The sequence below is a fragment of the Nyctereutes procyonoides genome, unplaced genomic scaffold (assembly GCF_905146905.1).
Source record: "Nyctereutes procyonoides isolate TBG_1078 unplaced genomic scaffold, NYPRO_anot_genome, whole genome shotgun sequence".
In the NCBI taxonomy this organism is placed as follows: domain Eukaryota; kingdom Metazoa; phylum Chordata; class Mammalia; order Carnivora; family Canidae; genus Nyctereutes; species Nyctereutes procyonoides.
This window is the reverse complement of record NW_026575140.1, coordinates 17,798,340-17,820,865: the sequence shown is the minus strand read 5'-3', so window position 1 is coordinate 17,820,865 and position 22,526 is coordinate 17,798,340. Positions and strand designations below refer to the sequence as shown.

At 43.2% G+C, this 22,526-nt stretch overlaps 1 protein-coding gene across 1 annotated transcript; it reads right to left on the bottom strand.

Moving 5' to 3' along the window:
- Positions 1–10,157: 10,157 nt before the first annotated feature.
- Positions 10,158–19,962, bottom strand: DYNLRB2 (dynein light chain roadblock-type 2). Its single transcript, XM_055306135.1, has 4 exons — positions 19,874–19,962; positions 17,439–17,514; positions 11,230–11,397; positions 10,158–10,399 (listed from the first exon to the last, which is right to left on the bottom strand). The coding sequence occupies exons 1-4, from the start codon at positions 19,874–19,876 to the stop codon at positions 10,356–10,358; spliced, it is 291 nt and encodes a 96-aa protein (XP_055162110.1). The 5' UTR covers positions 19,877–19,962; the 3' UTR covers positions 10,158–10,355.
- Between the last annotated feature and the right edge of the window lie 2,564 nt (positions 19,963–22,526).

Here is a 22,526-nt window from a genome sequence, read left to right as displayed (position 1 = left end):
TCAGAAGGAGTGAATCCTAACTCATAGGGCTGCCCACCACTGCCCAAGGACACAGCCGCCTTCCCTACCGGCCAGCATGGGGTCAAGGGGGTGCAGATGCTGTGGAGCAGTTGGTGGGGAATCTGGCCTCCGATCTGGGGAAGCTCAGCGCCGCCGGGGGCTTTAATATCCGTTCTGCACAGCTTTATCTCCATTCAAGATGGCCATGCTGATTGTAGCACAATAAAGCTGGGCTTCTGGATGGGGGCAGTTCTGCTGTCTCTGGTTATTGCATTTAGAGGCCACTGTAATACTCTTCAGGGAGAGATGGCAGCGATTTGAGGTAATTCAGGACTCTAGGAGTCCTGGACATTTATGGTTCCTTCTAACCCCAGGAATTTTAGGATTCAAGGTGTGTGGCCACACAGCAAGGCCAGCTGGCGGCTGACCCGAGGGAGAGATTTAACAGGTTGCCAGTACCTCTCGGGTGCAGGTGGTTTATATGCAATTATTCATGTATACCTCACAATGTTCCTTCAGGTGTCTGAAGGCAGGTTTCCTAGACTTGGGCCCCCTACAAGGATTCCTGTGCATGTGATTAATTCAGGAGGAGCTCATGGGGAACCAGCAGGGAGGGAGGGAGCTGGGGGGAGGGGAAGGGGAGGTTCCCCGGCAAAGGTGGGATTTCAGGCCAAGACCATTTGGGGGGCTTGCAGTCTGCTGCAGGGGACTCTGGAGGGTGAGGTGCACCTCCCCTGGGTGCACAGGAGCTGGACTTCCATGCCCCTGCATTCAGCACTCACTGCCCAAGGGCCCTAATGGTCAGCGTGAGCAAATGCCCAGGTACTAAGTGTTCTCTCCTGTGTGCCTACAAAGTGGCTTCTGTAACCCCAGGGCGAGTGGAAGCAAACCCTGCCTCGCAGGCCAGCAGAAGAGGACACAGAAATGATAATAAAGTCTTCAAGGAGATCTGGGTGGAAGTCAGCAGTGTCTGCTACAGGGAACAATTAAGATTTCCCATTTTACAGATGATGAAACCAAGGCTCAAAGAGTGAACCATTGCTTCCTAGAGAGGCTAGCGGCCAGGTCAGGATTTGAACTGAGGCTTTCAAAGCGTATGTTCTTTCTGCTGTGTGGTGATGATGGACCTGTTGGCTGAAAACATTGACTTTTCTTGCTTCTTTTTACCATCTCCCTGAGATACAGACCTGGTTTCATAGACCTACTTCCTGCAAGGAGGAGAGAACTGGCTCCACCCTTCTGACTCCCTCCTGCTACCAAAGGGAAAAAAAAATTAAGTAATATTTTCTATGCTTGAAAAAAGCAACAAGCAGCGATAAGGATGAGTGATTTACCACTCTTACGCAGCAAGGATGAATCTCACCATGGATGGTCGGGAGAAGCTGGACATGAAAGAGTCAGATTCCGTGTATACAAAGTACACAAAGAGAAAAAACTAACCTCTGGTGACAAAAGCCGAGTGCTTAGTGCTCCTTGGGGTCAGAGACCTGAAGGAAGCCTAAAGGGTACTTTGAGGGAGTGGTTGCATTTAGTTTTTTGTTCTATTTGGGTTCTGGCTACACAGATGTGTTCAGTTAGTGAAAATTCATTGTGAACTAGATACTTATGTGTGCTTTTTAAAAAAGATTTGATTATTTATTTATATGACACAGAGAGAGAGAGCACAAGTAGGCAGAGCAGCAGGAAGAGAGGGAGAAGCAGGGAGCCTGACGCAGGGCTCCATCCCAGGACCCAGGATCATGACCTGAGCCGAAGGCAGATGCTTCACCGACCAAGCTGCCCAGGCGCCCCGATATGTGTGGTTTTAAATGCATATCATACTTTAGTAAAAATTGAAGTTGCAGAAAAGAGTAAAAGAAACAGAAGATAAAGAAAGGCAAAAGGGAGAAAAAAATAAAGCATAATCCCGCCCACTGAGAAATCACTGTTGTTAATGCTTGGTGTGTATTCCTCAGGATCTTAACACGCATGTGTACACACATACACAAACACATGAGACAGAATTTCTGGCTGTTTTGGAGTCCATTATCCTTATCTTGAGAGTAGAACAGCCTGTTTTCCTTACTGATAGCAACAGAAGTAATAACTGCATCCCCAAATCGGGAATTTATATTCTGGCAAGTGCTGGGAAGGAAGAGGTCTGAGAGAGACTTTAGATGTTCCCTGCATCTGGGAGGTGGAGGGTTCAGTGATAAATCTGCCCTTATTTAGAGAGCGGGCCCCTTTGCCTCTCCAAACTGGCAGTGTGGATTGTAGCACACACAATCCATGTATTCTTCGTCCAGGCTTTCTATGCCGTGTATAGACTAAATGCTGACTCTGAATCATGCATGGGGCTTGTGGTGATGAGTAACCCTTGGGTTCTGACCTCCTGGGGCTTTGAGTTGAGTAGTTTCACTCTGGGCAAGATACTGCCTTCATGTGAACCTCGTTTTTTTTTTGTTTGTTTGTTTTGTTTTGTTTTTCAGGAAAATGGGGATAATAAAATATGCCGGGGCGGGGCGGGGGGTACTCACTTCTCTGTGTGGAAGAACCATCTGATTATTGAATGGGATCTATACCCAGGTAAGGTCCTTGTCGTAAAAAATGAAAGGGTGACTTCACTTGGAGTCCAAGCAGAAGGACTCCAGAAAGGGGAGGGAGGCATTTCCTTCTGTTACTTCTGAGTAGAGCTTGTGGGTGCTGCAGCTGTGCCTGGCATGGGAGGGGATGCTGGTAGCATGTGAGGGGGTAGTGCCCACCAGTGTGGTAGTTCCCGGAGGTATCTGTCATGTTCAAGACAAATAGTTCCGGTAGAAGCATCATCATCCTGTGGACATGGCAGTGCCAAGGGAAAGTGGTTGGAGCAGGTGGAGGTGAAGGTTATGGAGCTGCCATGTGCAAACTAGTTGGACTGACTTATTGGAAGCCCAAGGTATCCAGGGATCCCCAAGTGCTTGGAGTGGGAAACCTAGATGGGGAATCAGCTTTGGTTGGATTTTACAGAGCACCCTCTGTCTCTTTCTTTTAGTTGGGAATGGGGCGACACCCTTTTACTTCTTTCCCTAGTTGTTCTTAGCGGTAACTTTGAGTGGCTTGGGTTTAGCAATGGAGGAAGACATCGAGAAGAGAAAAATTAGAGCGGGAGTATAGCTAAGCCTGCCCAGTCATAACCCCTTTCCCCGGGGCACTTGTTGGGGGAAACAGATTTCTGCATCTTGGAGCAGGCACTTCTCAAACTTTAATGAGAACAGAAGTCTGCTGGGAGTCTTCCTAAATGGAGATCTGTATTCAGCAGGTCTGGGCTGGACTGAGCCCCCTAAGGAGCATTGTGTGGATGTGTGGGGGTGGTGGAGGACAGGAGAAGAGAACAGAATGGAAGAGGAACCCAACATGCTTTATGGAGAGGGAACGGCTTTGCTCACCTCTGATCAAGGTTGTGTGGGAGTGAAGGTTGCTATTCCTAAAGCAAGGTTCAAAAACCACTGGCCTAGAATAAACCTCACTCTGCAGTTCCTTCTGCCCAGATCATTCCTGCCCTCTTCTTAACATTGCAAACTCCTTCCTAGTCTGCCTCTAACATCCAGCCCAGGTATGTCTGCCTGAATGCAGCCGTCCCGAAACACCACGCCTTTATCAGCCCCTTATCTGCTGTATGATCACCGTCCCTCACACAGGCTACACTGATTCCTATTATCTCACTGCACTGAAAATGGATTCTGCACACCTATCTCCATTATATGCCAGGAGCTTTGGGGGAGCAAGGGATGACATCACCCACATCTGCTCCTGGGCACAGAGTGTGCCTAGCATAAAGTAATTCCTGGTTAAATGCTTGCAGAATGGGCACTGCCCAGTTAAGATTTCCCTGATTCAGAAGCACACCTTCTTTCCTTTAAATTCTCAAATGGAGCCTATTTTTTTTATTATTAATTTGAGATTTCATAAATGATTATTAATCTCTGCTTGCATCTCCCGGAAATTGCTGGGCTGGGCAAGAGCAGGTAAACATGTTCAGATAATATCCTCTTTCCTGAGCTCCTGACATCACGGATGGTGTTGTGCTTTTTTTTTCCCCCCTTGGAGACATTCACATTCACTTTCCCCCCACTTCCCTGAGATATGATCAAATACCCACTGAAAGGTTCAGAGTTTGTGAACAACTTAAAGGTCATGTTGGATAAAGGATCTGGCTGACAGCACCATTTGGGCCATTGTAATATGATGATGCTGGCGCCAGCCCATTCCCCAGAGGTGTGGGACTTGCCCATACAAGCCTCCCATCCCTGCCCTACAGAGGGTGCAGCTGTAAGCGCTGGAACATATTCTGAGGAGCCAGGCCATCCACTCCCCTGGCATTGATGGGAGTCTCCAGATAGCTCCTTGGGGCTATTCAGGAAGCAGGAGGTTGTGCAGGAGCAGATGCAGAAGGAGGCCCTTGAGAGTCAATGACCTGCCTTAATTCATTTTGCGATCTGAGCTGAGAAGTTCTAAAGATTATAATTGGTCAGAATCCCATCTTGACTATTCTTGGGGGATATAGCTAATTATGTCTACTTTAAAGGTGCTCATTGATTTGGTGAACCCCTTTGAATCAACCCCATGATCCAGGGAATAGTGTTTCTAAGATAGGGCTGGGTAGGGATAGAGATATTGACTATTCACCCCATAGACCCTGGGTCAGATTTTCTGCTAGGCACTGAGGTTGAGCGAGTGGAGTGTAATAAGACAGAGTTTGTGTTCTTAAGCCCTACAGGCTTCCAGATGTACAACTTCTCTTGAGTGGATTGTTGAGTGAATGTAGCCAGTGAGTATGGACCAGAAAATCAGTCTTATGAATTAAATTGACTTATCAATCCAGGCTAAATAGAAAAGCTGATTATATGTATAGGCAGCATGGGGAGGGGGAAGGAAGGAATGGTTCAAACTGGTTACAAGTGTAGACAGATTGGGGGGGGTGATAAAGCATAGACTTGGTGAACACACATAACAGTAAATGTACTATTGATGGGGAGATTACCCCTCTGAGCCATTCCAGATATGATGACATTCCATGCAGGAGACGGTGCTCTGACATCCTGTAGACCCAGATGGATGGCTGATTTCTATCTGAATACCTCCATGGAATATTGTCAAATATCCACATTGTGACATTGATCATATTTATAATGATAGCATAACAGCTATAGTGGGCATCTCCCAGCACTTACTGCTTCTCCAGGTAGTACTGATGAGGGTGATGATGATGTAGTACCGATGAGGGTGATGGTGATAATTGCCATGACCCTTTGTTGTACATTTGCTAAGTATCAGGTGCCTTATATGATTTTTTTTCTTTATAGTCTGTACTATACAAGTAAGGATTCCAAGGCTCAGCGATTTTAATTTCCTTGTCAGTGGTCTGGTGAGTCAGCGATGGAAGGGAGGGGTTAAGAGTGTGTGCCTGAGTCAAGCTTTGGGGTTGCAATGCATCCTCTGACACTTAAAAGCTTGATTAACCTCAGGCAAGTTGTGAGACCTCTCTCAGCCTTGCTGTTCTTGTCTGTAAAATGAGACTGTTGTGCAAATCCAATGTGCCTGTTACAGAGTAAGTGACCAGCAAAAGTTAGCCGCTGCTGTTCTTGTCCTTTCGCTTCTGTCTTTTCTTCCCCTCCTCCTCCCTTTCATTCTTCTTTTTCTTCCTCTTCTTCCAAAAATCATAATATAATACATTGTTATTATTATTATTATTATTATTATTATTATTGATGGTGGGGGCAGGAGTCAAAGACAGACTTGTCTGGCTACAAAGCAGGGTCCTTTCCTCAACTCCACACTGAATTCTGGCACAAGGGGAGAGTTGGTTGTCAGGTGGGTCTGTGCTGTACTTCTGTACCCCTGTTGTCTCTCATATGGCTCTCCTCCACTCCAGATGCCTGGAGCCACCTCTAGTGCTGCTTTGAGAATGCACCTGCCCAAAGTCCAGGTGGCCAGTTCTCTTTCCAGCCAATGTCAGAGGCAGAGGCCACTCACAAGGAGGAAATGAAGTAGAGCTGCTGCACCTCAGTGAGAGGGATGTGTCAGTACATCTTTCCCCCCACAGCTCTGACTCCATCAATGGTTTCTCCTCTTGCCTAGCCAAAGCTAGAAAGAGGCACTGACGAGGGAAGCAAGGGAGTGGGTGACCACAATCCATCTGTTCAGGGCCTCTGATTAATATACACTTCCCAGGGAGCCACCGGGCTCCTGGACTGGGTCTGATTAAAGCAGTTAGGGGTGGCCCAAATATAGGTTCATGGCAAGATAAGGACTTTCTGGTTTCAGGAAATAGATGAAACCCACTCTAGTGTACACAAAAGAGGAAAACTTACTAGCAGGCTTTGGGGGTGCTTCATAAGCTCAAAGGTGAAAATGTAATTGAGGACCTGGAACATTTGCAGGGAACCTGTGAGATGAACGCTCTGCTCTTGCTGTGTTACAAAGCATGGCAGCTGCATTCCTTCCTCCTGAGAACTGGCTCTTTCTGCTACTCCCCTGTGGAAGTAGGGGCATTACCTGTGCATCAGCCTAGGCACAGGAGGACTTTTCTCTGACTCTCTTCCAAATCTACGTACCAAGGAAGCATCTCTCTTTGGCGTTCTCTGGCAGGTGTGAACTTGACAGAACTGCATATAGATATTAAGAAAAACCTCTAGGTAGGAATGTGGAAATCCTTATTAAATGACAAAAGAATTAGACAAAATTACGTACTGAACAGCATTATAACTCTACATCTATTTATGCATGTGGTTAAATAATAGAAGAGGCCATAGTGAGATGTATTAAATGGCTCAATTATGGCAAATTTGGTTTATTTTGCTGAGATTGCTATTATTATTAGTAATAATTGGCATTTACGATGTATTGTAGAGTTTGGAGTGCTAGGCCACTGCAAGTGGGCCCATTTGTGGGCCAGTAAACTGAGGTCCAGAGAAGTGTGGACCCTGCTAACCAATAAGTAGTAGAGTCAGACTCTAGGTCTCATGATCTTCCAACTGTGCCGTATTGCACCTCATGTTGTGAAACTGACCAAAGTATGAGAATCTGAAAATCATTTCTGCATGCCACAGGAATGTTTAAGGTTGGTGGGGTTCAGAGAGCGAGTGCTGAGGTCATGTATGTTGAAGGCAATCAAGACGTGGAGGTTTCCCAAAGAACCCAGGAGGAAGGAAGACGTTCAGTCTTCTTTTCTCTGTGTTCAAGGAATGTCTGAGTACATGGCTAACTCAAGCTTCTATGCCAAATTTTCAAACAGAAAAGTGTTATTAAGCATAAATATTCAAGATACTAAGAATATTCCAAACTGCCATGTGGATGCCTGAGTTTCCATTACTAGAGATTATTTCCTATTATGGGAGTTCTCTTAGCCCATGATTCCCAGGATTTCAGATACTATTTTATCATTTGTAAGGCTCCTGGTGAGAGATGTTAGCACCACTCTGAAAGTTCTGTGATGGCCCCAAACATGATCTACTTTTTTTTTTAATTTTTTTTTTTTTTAGGAAATGAAATATAAGACCACATATTGGTTGCTTGAATAAATATCTATGTCTATTTCACCTAAACATGCTATAGTTTCCTATTTAAGGGTAGTACATTCTTTTCTAATGTCAGAAAAGAATCTTTTGCCCTGTGTCAAAGACATACTAGTTGGTTAATTATAATTTGCCAAAGACTAAGGAAGAGGGTGGGGAATCCAAGTCTTACTTAGTCCATGGTAATTTTTGCTTTTGAAGATGATAGGCAATCGAGCTCAAAAGCCAGAATGTACCCAGTAAAAGGGACTTTGAAGCAGTACCTGCTGGAGCTTTGGACAGGCTCCCACCATTCTCTACCAGGATGGTCCTGCTCTTCAGTGATGAAGATTTGGGAGCTTGTAATGCTAATGATGTGTAAATGCATTTTCAGCTATTTTATTAAGCTGGCCTTTCCAGGTTCATTATCATTAATATTTATGGCTGGGATATGTTCCTCCAGAGAGTCTGCAAATAGCTCTCCCATTGTTCGAGTAGAATTTATAGCAAGTTGGACTAAAGGGTGGCACCAGTGAGTCCAGGCTTGTACTTCTCATAGGAAACGAAAGCTTTGGCAATAGTTTTGTATGGATGTGGATCTTTAGTCTATGGATTCAGGCGTCTTTTAAATAGGGCTAATTAACTATGTTATTACGAATCCAAGGGGGAATGTGAATGTTTGTGTGCTGGAAGGCAGGGGCGGGGTGGTACACATTCCCCAAGATTATATCCTCCCCAATTGCAATTGGTGTTGGCAAGTTTTACTTTTTGTTGCTACAGTCTCTGTCTCTAATGAAGGGTTATAGTGTCCTCTAGATGCAGAAGTGCAGTCAGAATTCCCACCCAATAGGATGGAAGGGTCTTCCTCCCAGGAAGAGCCCACACAGAGCCCTGGCACTTGCAATGGTGTCATCTGCACCTGCCAGAGATTTCCCACTGCTACATCTCAAATGGGGCTTGAAATTTCTGGCTGGGCCAGGAGGAAGGAAGTGGCTTTGCCACTCAGCCATGCATCTGCTGATGAGCTCTGGGTGGGCTGGGAAGCTATGGGGAGCTGACAGATTTAGGTATTAGAATCAAATGTTGCCTCTGGTACATTTTATAACAATGAACTAATTTTTACAATTTTGGGGGGGAGGTGTGGAGCAGGTGTCACAAGAGCATAAGCTCTCTGACAAGATTATAAGCACCAATTCTATAGGCATGACCACTCTGATAGGAACCCACATACCCAATTCCTGAAAGACACCTGACCCATGTTTCAGGTAAAATCCTTACCTGAAAATCAAGGGGTCAACTATGTCATTTCTGTCATCCTCTCCCTCAGTAATGCCATTTGCTTGCCATCTGGATTCTAACAAGGCCTTGTGTATGCTTGGACCTGCCAGCAGATGCCGAAGCTGTCTGTGGGTGAGTGAGTTATGGTACCCACATCCCACTGGGCTGAAGGATGAGGTGGGGTCCATGATGGTATGTCTGGTCTCTAAGTCATGGCATGGAAGGAAGGGAAAGACTGTTATTGAGACTTGCTCTTTGCCTGAATTTTCTCTGCTTACAGGCTGCATCTGGGTCCAATCGGGAGGGGTTCAGGGTGGGTGGCAGGTGGCACTAGGGATTCAGTGGAGAAGAAATACAAATTCGATTACCACCTAGAGGTGGAAAATGGAGAACAAGGGATCTAAAAACAGCTAAGAATAAGAGACATGGCAACCAAATGCAACCTGTGACCCTTGATAGAATCATGGATTAAAAAAAAATCTGTAAAGGACATTATTGGGACTGTAGAGGAAATTTGAATATGACTGTGTATTAGATGATATTGTATCAATATTAAATGTCTTAAATATGAAAGCAGGGTTCTGGTTATGTGTATATATGATATATACACATGTATATCTAGAGAGATGAAACAAACGTGAAATACTAAGAGTTGGTGAATGTGAGTGAAGCTTATGTGGGAGTTGACTGTGCTATTCCTACTCTTCTGCAAATTTGAAGTCTTTTAAAATAAAAGTGTGGGGAAACTGCTTGAAAGTCAGATATGTGGTAGTTTGGGGAACTGGGTAAAGGGTACCCAGGATCTCTGTGTAATTTCTTATAATTTCATGTGAATCCTCAGTTATCTCAAAATAAAAGGCTTAATTAAGAAAAGAGAGGATAGAAGGTAAATATGGCAAAATACTAACATCTGTTTTAATGGGGCTTAGAAATCTGTTATATTTGTTCTGTTATTACTTTCATTATTTTCTGAATATTTGAAATACCTAGTGGGGTTTTCTGGTCAGCCCTGTAAGCATGCACCTGGCCTCAGACCTGCTGCTGACCTCACAGGCTGGTGTGGCAGGAGCACAGTCTGGGATGGGAGGAGGTGCTCAGCTGTGGGGCTGACCCTGCTGAGGACCACACCTCTGACTTTTTGCTTCCCTTGTTGAAGCGGGGAGAGTATCTAGTGCCTCCGGAGGGTCAGGACTTCCTACTTCCCTGATGCACTCCATGGGATCTCCCTGACATGCTAAGGAAATGGGCAAAAGGACACCGCCCCGCTGATTCTTGGTGTGCCTTTGGACTGCAAGGATTTTAGCAAGGAAGCCTGTCTTCTCATGACAATCCTTTGGTTGTGTGTAGTATAAAAGAAAGAGACTCACATATCAGAACTCATTTATTATGTAGCTAAATCACAACTTTATAATACATTGGAAAGGGACTAAATGAGACGTGCCAAATAGTTTAAATGTAAAAATAGAAAACAGTGTCTGAAAGGTCAGTTAGATTGGAATATAATCTTAGTAATAAAGTAAAATGTTTTCAATCTGACATCATAGGACAGGCTGGGCTGTAGCAGATCTATTCACATGGGTTCTGAATGACAATCAAAAGATATTCTTTATCTGTGGAGAGATGTGGACAAAATTAATCTACCTGAAAAATTAAACTTAATAAATGAATACTTCAGCTAATCTGCTTTTCTCTTCAAAACATGACTTGGACTTTCTGTAGACTGATGGTTCCCATCCTGGTTGTACATCAGAATCACCTGTGGAGCTTTCGTAAGCTCTCATGACCTGGCGCCCAGTTCCAGAGGTCCTGATTTCACTGGCCTGGGGTGAGGCCTCAGGTATCAATAATTATTTTTGTAAAGCTCTTCAAGTGCTTTTAATGTACATCCAGGGTAAGGACAAAGGTGCAGAAAAAGCTTCAGTTTGGGGGTTTTATAGATGTTCTAGAGAAGTTTGTTCTAGACAAGATATAGGAGCATGAGTCCTGTTTTGCACAGACATCTCCTAACACTGTGCATGTAATTCCTTCAGGGAAAGAAGTATTTCTGTGGTGGCTGTTGTTGACTGGTCAGGTGAATGTATTCTCTCCCAGGGAAGGTTTAAGTCCCTACAGTCTGATCTACTCTGTACTTTATCCCCTAGACAGGAAACATTTCTTTATACTCCTGAAAGTTTCTAATGTGAGATCTACATATCTTCATTATTTTGATTATTGATAATAAATGCAAATAGGCAAAAGAGTCAGCTTCTTCAAAGGTTAAATTTGCCACTAATTCCACAAAATTTCCAGATTGGATTTTTCAGATTCAGACATCTTCATTTTATAATTAAAGAATATTATGAGCCATATTGCATGTTAAAAATCTATAGTTCTTTGAAACAAAGCTTCTATCCAGTAAAGCAGAAAGATGTTTTAAATATGAAATGAAATGGCACATTACCTGGGGCTACCATGATTTCATGTTTCTTTGATCTGATCCTAAGAAAAGTGAGGTCGTTCTGAGGATCAATGTCACGTACGGTGCTCTTGGCTTTCATCGTCAGCTGGTGAAGAAGACCTGCATATTGAACCGTTGTTGAGTTGTCCAACGTTGTTCGAATAGGGATGCCTGTTATGAGATTCACTTTGGGGTTAACATTTTTTAATTATAAAAGGAATATGCACACTGTGGAAACACTGGAATATGCACACTGTGGAAGCACTATAAAGTGGAAGAAAAAGTTATGGCTGGTATTACTGGTAACAGTATTATTTAGCTTATTTCCTTCCGATCTTTTTGTCATTACATGGATTTTAAAATACAGTTGGGTCAAACTATGATTACAAATGTGACTTTTGCTTTTTTCTTCATTTAAATGGTAGCATATTCAAGTTGCTCTTGTCAGTGATAATGTCATCAAATTATTTTCAAAGGCTGTACACTATTTTATAAACATATCATAATATAACTAATTCCCTATTGTTAGATCGTTAGGAACAGTTTTTGTTGTTGTTGCTAATGGTGTGATGAACGTTTTTATGCATACATTTTTTGGAAGTTACGAATTAATTATTTCAGAACAAAGTTAACATATTACTCTAAAAAATGCACTTATCCAAGCAGCCAATCTACAGCCATTTTTCTTTGAAATGCCTGGTCTGTGTCATGTTTCCTCCCCTAAGGCCAGCAATAGAAAGGAATATTGCAGCACAAATTGAAGAGTATATCAAAAGGGATTTAAAAAATTTCTTTGTAACTCCTCATACTGTATCTTGCAAACTTTAAATTTTATATCAGAGAACACAGCAGCAAAGGCATGGTGGTTCTGCTGGGCATTCCCTGGTTTGCGCTCATTCTTGGTTTAACATTATTAAATTTAGCTGCTGGTGTGCTCTATTGCTCCATTATGCGCATTTAAATCTGAACCTATTAATTTAACTGGGAAAATCTAGCCAGACAAATATGCAAGTATAATTCAATTCACTTCAAATCAATCTTAGCTCAATTCAGGTCACTTGGTGCTCAGGGCTTATTTTTTTAACAGGTGCTGTGCTAGGTATTTTACATATGTTGTGCCTAATCTGAGAGGGACTTCAGATTATTTTGAGAACTACCAGATAGCCAGGGAATTGCAAGGATTTTATTTGAAAACGTGCTTTTAATTTAGGGGCACATATGAAGGGGAACTTGGGGTTGCTCAAATTTCACAGGTACATGAATTAAGGCCAATCAGTGAAAGAGGCAAACATAGCTCTGGGTTTTCCCTCACAGAGAATGCAATTCCAGAAATTGTTAAACAAGAGAGGACTTCAAAAGTGCAACAGTATTACAAACTAAGGATTTTACCAGTTTTCCATGAAACTCTGAGAACTCCATTCTGACTGTGAAACAGACTACTTGCTTTTCTCTTTTAAGAAAACTGTTAACCTCTGGAACAGGTCTTGCCAAATAAGACAAGGATAATATTTAAAGGAAAACCTGTTCAATAAATAAGTCTTTTTATCGGGATCCCTGGGTGGCGCAGCGGTTTAGCGCCTGCCTTTTGCCCAGGGCGCGATCCTGGAGACCCGGGATCGAATCCCACGTCGGGCTCCCGGTGCATGGAGCCTGCTTCTCCCTCTGCCTGTGTCTCTGCCTCTCTCTCTCTCTCTCTGTGTGTGACTATCATAAATAAATAAATAAATAAGTCTTTTTATCAAGTTTGTTCATCTGTATATTTATTTATTGGCCTCTTTACCCTGAAGTCAGTTATATCATTCACAGCTGATGAAACATCTCAAGGCCTGTGTCTTTAACAAGCAGCAGGCTGAAATGAAACTCCACCTTTTGAGAGCACCTCCAGAGGACTAGTTTTATTTTGCATCCTGAGGAGTGGCTACCCACAAAGTCTGCAATGCTCAGTGTCAAAACAAGAAATACAACCAGAATAAATTATTTAAAATGTAGATGACAAGATTATGAATCCGGTGCTCAGGCCTATTTAGTTAGTCTATTCATGATCCAAGCCAATAAATAAAACAGCTAACCTTTCTGAATAATAAGTGCACACTGTGGAAACTCTTGGAGTTGTTCATATCCACTACAGACCGCTTGAAAAAAATCAACAAATATTTATTGAGCTCTTGCTTGGTACCATGTGAGGTAATTGAAAATAATTTATTAAGAAGCAATTTTAGCACACAGTATAAAAGTATAAAATTCACTCATGTCTCCTTCTGAAAGGTAGTTACTGCTCCCAGTTTGCAGAAGCATGCTAAATGTGTTCAAATATGTTTGTGTTTGTATTCTTCACTCCTTAATTATATTGTTCTCTATTCTGTATTTTAATTCTTTTCATTTAATACTCTTGGACAATTATTCCATACAGTACATATAAAGCTGGACCACTTAGGTTAGTGAGTGCATAACATGATTGTTGAATGGATGGCTTGTGAACATGTAACTAGTAAATTCTCCTGGTGGGCATTTAGACTGTTCTCAATCTTTGACTTTTATAAGCAAGGCTACACAATATGTCTGTGTGCATGCCATGTCACATTTGTGTCTATGGGTAGGGTAAATCCCTACAATGGAACTTCCAGAACAAAGAATATGAATTTGATATTGCTGAGTTTATGGCACTACTTTAAAATATGGCTCTTTATGGGGCACTAGGGTGGCTCAGTGCTTGCGCATCTGTCTTTGGCTCAGGTCGTGACCATGGGGTCCTAGGATCTAGTCCTGCATCAGGCTCCCTAGAGGGAGCCTGCTACTCCTTTGCCTAAGTCTCTGCCTCTGTCTCTGTGTCTCTCATGAATAAGTAAATAAAGTCTTTTAAAAAAAATATATGACTCTTTATGATCCCAGTAAGCTGGTAGTCTTTGACTGTAGAAGTATTTTGGTTGATTGCATTTCAAAATATAAGGAATTGGCTGGATGGCTGATAAAATATAATAAAATTCAAATAATAGATTATTAGAAATGTCAAGAATATTTAAAATTAAGAGCCGACAGAAATCAGGCTTACTACATAAGAATGCTTGTCTGTGAAACAAATATATATATTCACCAGTGTCTAATTCAACAATCACCACTGCAATATTATAAACAATGAATGGTTTTATAAATGAGAAACCAACGTTAACAAAGAATCTATTCTAATAAAAACCTGTACCACTCAGCAGTGGGCTAAACCGATAAGTCTACTTTATTGCCATGGATAGAACGCCTATGTTTCAGTAAAGGTGAAACCAAAGGACTCTATTCAACATGCCATATGAGGAGATAAACATGGTAAAAGGCCTACATAGTCACGGATAAAACCTGAAAATATGTTAAAATGATTTGTTGAGAATTACACTAAAACCATTAGTAGTAAACAAGAACACGTGAATACCATCTTAGTTAATTATTTTTAGTATTAAAGTTCATGGGTCTTTTGAAAGCAGCAAAGCTGTGTTATAATAAATGACACTTCATCTAAAATTCAGTAGGCCGCTGAAATGGAATATTTTATTAATTCTGATCACACAACTTAAACCATATGCTATTAATAAACATGCTTGTCATACACTCCGGTTATTAATAATCTGACCATAAAAATAAACCTCTATTTTATATTTTTGGGAAAAAGTTAATTTGGCTTTCAGACAAGTGCCCTGAATCCTAACATAATCTTATCCTTGTAGGGGTTAATTAGATAAAGTTAATGGGTATTAAGAATAATATTTTGTTGCCTTTGGATAAGAAAAATATTAAGAAATTTTAGGGAAAAGCAAAAATCAATTGTAATTCCAGCACTCAGAGATGATCACTGTAACATATCCCTGCCTTTTCTTTCATATGTATCTTAAGTGTTTATGTGTGACTGGCTATATTTATGATTAGAAAGTGTTGACCTACTGCTTGTTCCATGTTTCTTTTCACCTAATAGTTTACCGTGACTCTAAATATTCCTCAACATTTTTTTAAATTATTTATTTATTTATTTATTTATTTATTTATTTATTTATTTATTTATTTATTTATGATAGTCACAGAGAGAGAGAGAGAGAGAGAGAGAGAGAGAGAGGCAGAGACATAGGCTGAGGGAGAAGCAGGCTCCATGCACCGGGAGCCCGACGTGGGATTCGATCCCGGGTCTCCAGGATCGCGCCCTGGGCCAAAGGCAGGCGCTAAACCGCTGCGCCACCCAGGGATCCCCTATTCCTCAACGTTTTAAACAGAGTAATGGCTCATCAAGTAAGTATTGCATAATTAATTTAAAAATTTCCCTACTGCTTAGATTCATTTACTGATTATTCTGTTTATTTATTGCTATTGTATATGATGCCTCAGTGAGTCTCTTTTATTCTTCTTTACTCCTTAGGATAAATTCCGAGGAGTGACATTGTAGAGCACAGGGTATGGGCATTTTCAGACATATGATGCATATTGCTAGGATTATGTATTTTCGACTAAGATCTTCCAATGTAACTTGTCAAATGAGTTATCCTTGATTGAATAGTATACCCTCCTGAAAATTCAAATCTACCTTAAATATTAGAATGTGAAATAGGGTCTTTGCAGATGTAATTTTTTAGATGAGGTCACACTACAGGGTGGGCCTGAATCCAAGGGTTGGGGTCCTTATAAGGAGAGAAAACAGAGAGGAGGATACCACGTGAGGATGGAAGCAGACACTGGACTGATGGATGCATCTACAAGCAAGGAATGCCAAGGACTGGAAATGGAAACCAACAGAAGGTGACACATCAGCAAGGAAGGATTCTGTGGAGCCTTCAAAGAACAGCTTGTCCTCACTGACACCCTTATTTTGACTCTCAGCCTCCGGAACTGGTAACTTGCTAAGGTTTAAGCTACCAAGTGTGTGGTACCTTGTTATGGGAGCTGAAGAAAATGAATACATTACCTTTCTGAATCCATACAGATAGCCTATCTTAGGGGATGTGTGGAGTTATGAACATACCAGGAAAAAAAATCATTTCAACCGGAACAATGTGCTAGGGTTGGACCACTTCCTGGAAATATTAGGCATAACTCTTTCTTACGTATAAAGCTGATCTTAAATCCTTTCCCTCCTGATCACTCAAGCTGGGTGAATTTATTATATTCATTTGGTGTTATTTTTCATTTTATTTTATTTGCAAAACATATCCAATATTTTATCTATGCATTGAATGTTTTATCTGTCCAAATCAATTAAAAACTTTCACATTCTCAGAATTATTTAATTATAATTATATTAAGTGTTGGGTATTGTGTCAGGGACTTGATCAATTATTTCATTTAATGATCACAACCATCAGTAAAGTAGGTTATATTCTATTTTTAATTGATAAGGGATTGAAGTCTGAATTTGGCTGTGGTTTGCAGTTGCTCAATAAACATTTATTGATAGAACTGTGCCAAAATAATGATTAGCTGTGAGATTCTGTTGTAAGCATTCTGCTATGGCAATATGCCAATTTCATGGTTGCACTGTGAATTATGTGAAGTAGCTACTCTTATTTCAACAAATGCTCTGGGATTTGCGGTACTTCTTGCCCTTGCAAATGCCCGAATTGGCAATCAAACTAGCAGGAGCCTTTAGAGGTTGCCCCATAGCTGAGCAGGGAGCAGTCTGCCAGAGAACATGCTCTTTGGATTGTTAACAGGGATTGTGGAATGAGAGCAAGTTTCTGGTGTAAGTCGATGGATTTCATGGGTGGAAATGTGCTGGTCCTTCTTATACTATGACCACAAAGCCTATACTATACATGAGATTAAAATTGATTCGCCATTTATTAAGGATGGGAAAGGAACAATTTCATTTAAAATGAAGACTGAAACTCTGTATGCCTTGTAATGTTAGAATAAAAACTGCCAACAATGACATCCTCCCTGTCTTCAATATGACAGTTTTATTGTTGCTTCTGAAATATTAGAAGGGTCACCAAAGTAGACAGTGTATAGTGTTTCTTAGGGATATACAGATATTTTTAGACATGTCTTACTCATATTTATATCTTTAATTCTTAGAGCACTTGGTATGGAACAGAGACTTAGATGTTTGATAAGTACATGTTATAGCTAAAACACAGAAAATATGTTTTATTTCAAATTCTAAGATGTCTGTCCTAGGCTTGGCACAACAAGTAGTTTCTCGGTTGGCTTGTGTATGTCAAGAAGGCAACCTGTGATATATTTACCTTCTGCATTTACGACCATAGTTCCAATGACCCCTTTATGGCTCTGGATCCTCTTTAGGGTTTCCTCCACCTCTGCCTGAAGAGATCAGGAAGGCAATTAACCAAACTCAGTCTTTGTGGTAGCCCGAATCCTAAATTGAATAATGTTCAGAGACATCTACCCTCCTATCCCTTTAGCCTAAGGTTCTTGATACTATAATCTCAGACCTTTGGAAGAGAGCTTTGAAACTGTCTTGTACAAGCCTGCCAAACCGATAAGACTCCTACATAAAACCTGACATACCTCTGGGCTTGAACTCTTCTAGGGATGGAGAGCTTACTGTCTCACAAGAGCTCACTCAGTTTTTAATATCTGTTTGCTGGAAAAGCATTCTCTAAGTTGGACAGAAATCTGCTCCTGCTCATGTTTTACTCATTGATCTTTCTGTATTCATATGAAAAATTCCTTATCTGTATTATAGCCCTTTACATAGTTACTGAGCTATATGGTTACTTACGTCTGTCTAAAAGTACCCCTTCATGAGAAATCTCAGTCTTAGTCCTAAATGTTACCTTCTTGAGAGTTCAGATGATTAAATTCAGGATAATCTGTAAACACAACAGAGTCTAAGATTCCAGGATTCTGTTAGTAATGATAGCCTGGGTCTCAGTGCAAATGTTCAACTATGAATATTCAATCATGAGTGATGATGCTGGAACACCATTGGGTTTTAAATTCAGCTTTCTGAATTAATCTTTTGCACAGACTCCATTGTACCAGTTTTATTCCCTTCTACCAATGCTAAAATCACAATCTTTTCCAAACTTGCATATTATTCCTGAGTAATCACTGGATTTTCTGGGTTCAAACAATATCCTACAGAGTCACTTGATGAGGGTCTGTGATCTATTTTTTTCCTTCTGACATCATATGGATGAATATTATGCTACTTTAGTCAAAAGTTTTCTTTTGCACTTGTTGTGGGCAGGAACACTTCCGTCCTCTTTTCCACCACTACAGCAGGTGTTTTCTGAACTTCGGGCATTCGTGTGCTGGACTCCCACTTTTTGCCATAATGAATACCATCTACACTATTTACCTAGTATGCTCTTTGAATTATCTCACTATTAAAAACTTAAACAAATGCATATTACAAGGAAACTATACATCACTACCACAGATGGAAATCTGCTGATTGTCATAAACAGAAATAACCATAAGAACAAAAATAAATGAAGAGAGAACATATTATTAAATTCTACTCCAAAGAAAGGTCTGAGCCTGAGCACTGATGTTCAGGTTAAAAAAAGAAATTACCAAATGACAGTGCTTAAGGCCCTAACAGTGCCAGGAGTTTTCTACTGGATATAGTCTACCGGCTGGGAGAAAAAAAAAAAAAAAGAAGAAGAGGAATAACTTCCTCAGATATGATTCACTGTGTTGTTATTTCCAAGCTGTCTTACACAGCAACTTTGCATATCACTTTGGGAAACACTGCAGTAAGGCGGAGTAGTTATACAGGGGACCCAAAATATATTACATCTTTGTGTCTTTAAGGACATTGTCCACAGCTCCTTACGACCACTGACTCCTCCTTTATCTTTTTTTTTTTTACTTCCTTGTCAAATGCTTCTCTCTGTTGTCAGCCTTTCCCTCTCTTCTTTCAGCTGTTTTTTTCGTGTTTTCTGCGCTCCCCAATGCAATCTCTTCATCCCAATTTCCAATCTCCTTTTAATTCCTCTCTTAAAACTCTGCTTTCACCTTGCTGCTTTTCGAACTATTCCCAGGCTCCACTTTCCTTTTCTTATCCTTCGCTTTCAGTTTTTGCTCTGTCCTCCCTTTCCTCTTTCCTCCCCCCCTCCCTTTTTATGATTTTATTTATGAATTCATGAGAGGCACACAATGAGAGGCAGAGACACGGGCAGAGGGAGAAGCAGGCTCCAAGCAGGGAGCCCGATGCGGGACTCGATCCCGGGACCCCAGGATCACGCCCTGGGCCGAAGGCAGGCGCTCAACCACCGAGGCACCCGGGCGCCCCTCTATCTTCCTTCCTTCTCGGCGTCGCCTCCTTCTCCGCTCTCTCTCCCTGTCGCATCGTCCTTCCTTCCCAGGACGATCCGACTTCTCTCCACATCGCCTCCTTCCTCTTCAAAGTTTCCTCGCTGTCGAGATCCCTCACCCCTTCAACACCTGTCATACCCGCCCCCCCCCGCCCCCCCGCCCCATCTCTCTCTTCCCTTTCTCGCCGCTCACACCTCGCCACTTCCAGCCGCCGGAATCAACCCTCCAGAGACCTATCCCTCACGAAAGGTCTCCCCCATCTAGGTATCTTGTCCCTGTCGCCCCTCCAAAAAAGCTTCTGGAGCCCCCAGCCCCGGCCGCGGCCCCGGGCCGGCCAGGCGGGGGAAGCCCCAGACGTCCGCGCCCCCGGAGCCGAGCGAGGCTCCAGATTTACCATCGTGCAGACAGCTGGACTCTCGGCTCAGTCCGGCGCCAACGCTGCCCGGGAAGTCCGCAACGCTTCCAGCCGTTGCTAGGAGACGGGGGAGGATGTGACCTCCCGGAAGTGCCGGCACCCGCGCCTGCGTGTACGCGGCCCGGCGGCGGCCGGGGGCGGCTCTTCCGCCCTGAGGTGGCCTTGACGCCTCCCGGCCGCCGTAGGCCGAGGCCGGGGCCCGGGGCCCGGGGCCCGGGGCCCCTGGGGCGCTCACCTGGGGGCACGTAGGCCCGTGGGGCCGGGGGCCTGCGGAGCGGAGCGGGCCTGGGCCTGGTGGTTCGGCCGTGCGTCCATTCAGTCATTCCTTGAGGTACGCCTTAACGTGACACCGCTTCCTCGTTCAAGAACGGCTCGTTGACCGCCGGCCGCGTGCTGGGCGCGCTGGGCCCCGGGACCCTCCAGCTCGCGCGACGAGCGAATCAACACACGAAGCAGCGCTGTCCGAGCGTGGTGATGCGCCCCGGAGCCTGCAAGCGAGGGCCGGGTCCCTCCCCTCCGGGCTTGGGCCACTTCCGGGGTCTGGGGGCAGCCGCCGCCGCCCCACGAGGCCGAGGCCCAGGCCCAGGCCCAGGCCCAGGCCCAGGCCCAGGCCCGGCGAACTCCTTTCCACACGCCCCGCCGTGGTCCCCGCCCCCACCCATAGTTTTTTTTTTTTTTTTTTTCTTAAAATACATCGAATAGTACAATCATATATATATATGTGTGTAGGTTATTTGTTGACTTCTGTGTCCTTACCCCCCAAACAGTGGAGTCAGCCGCCTCTTCTACTCTCCTCACAGGGTCCCGGCCCCTTGCTGCCCTTCACTCACTCAGGTGCAGGGTTTCTACTCACTAGTATCTTTGTTTATCCCCTTAGGGTTTTTTTTTTTGTGTGTGTGTGTGTGTTTGTTTTCTTTATTTTTCCTGGTCATTATCTGACAGAAGTTCTGAGTGGCTGAAAAATTGCAGGTGGTAGTGGGGGGGGGAGGGGCGGGGGAGGGCTGCACAAAGTGCCCTAGAAGAGCATTTCACTAGGTGTTGAAGGAGCCGATGGAGGAAACACGTGGAGGATCAGCCAGGGGTGCTGAGGAGGGCGTTGGTGACGTGTCTGTGGCCTGGGAGGCAGAGACCAAGCATGTGTGAAGCGCCCGCAGGAGCACGCGGTGGCTGCAGGCCTCAGGTCCTGGGGTTGGAAGAGGGCGACCGGCGATTGCTAGACACAAGCTACAGGTTGGGAATGCACCCCCACGGGACCCTGCTGTAAGGACTCCCCATACTGCTGAGGCCGTTGGTGCCTCCATCCCCTCCCCACCCCCCCAACAGCCTCCAGCCCAAAAAAGTCATGCTCACTGCTAAGACTGTCAACTAGAATCTGAATGGGAACCTGGTCAGGGATGCTCTGAAACAACCGAAGTTGTGAGTTGGGGCTAATTGGCCCATTTCACCTTGGAGTCTATCGTTTCGTGACTTTATGACAATACCTGAGAAGTTCTAGTTCTGCTCTCTCTCTCTCTCTCTCTCTCTCTCTCTCTCTTTTGGTGGTGGGGGAGGAGATTCTGGTTAGCGTCATTCTGTCCTTTTTTCCTCTGAGGAACATAATGCCTCCCCCCAAATCCGGATCACAATAGCTGAGTAGTTCTCCTTTTGACCGCACCTGGAACTCCAGCCAAGATTATTTATAGTGGACAGCTAAGGTTGTAGGGTAGGAGTCTGGTGTATGTGTTTACACATCTGCTCTTGACTGCCTATATCTAGCATTTTAAGTAATCAGAGTATAGGTATTTACAGTAATAAACATGGCTGAATTGCATAAAGGCTGATTCTAGGGATTCTGGGTGTTTCTGATCAAGGATATTCCTAGTTGGTTGTGTAGCCATTTGTTTTGCTTATAAAAATCAGTGGCCGTGCACCATATCTGTTATGTCAGTCAGCTTTAATGAAGGCACCAACTGCATATGCATGGGGTGTGAATCCCCTCGTTTCTGGAGTCAGGGTGTCAAACTCGTTCAATAGCTGACAGCTGTGATTAGAGCAAAGAAAGACTCCGGCATGAACGGCACTGACAGGAGTACCCAACTGCTGAAAAAGTAATAAGAAGTAGCCAAACTGACTTCTAACCAACAGTCAAGTTTGACTCACTGTGCACAGGAAATCAATGAGGAGAATATGAGCCATTTTCTCCTTATTGATTTTCACTTCTAATTATTCCTTGGAGGTACTTGGTTTAATTTTTATGCCTTTTTTGTGAATTATCCCCTTCCCTTCCCCTCCTCCTAACATCCCCCTACCCCTCCTTCTAACTTACAGTAAGTGCTAAACAACTTTGAACTTAAGTGAAAGAATTAGTGTGTATTCTTTTTTTCAAGTATTCTGAAGTGACCCCAAAATGTGTGGTACACACAGAGACAAAGTCCACCATTCTTCACATAATTTTGTCAAAATGAGGTGATTTTTTTTTTCCTGAGGTCTCTCTTTCCCACTGGTCGTTTGCTGGTGCTCTCTTGTTTAGCCTTAAGCAATCCAGGTAATTTGATAATCTCGAGTCTCTCTTGGAATTTTCAGTACCACCCCATACATTTATATATCTTTGGCATTCATGCTTGGTTGGCAAATACTATAAACTGGGCCATGG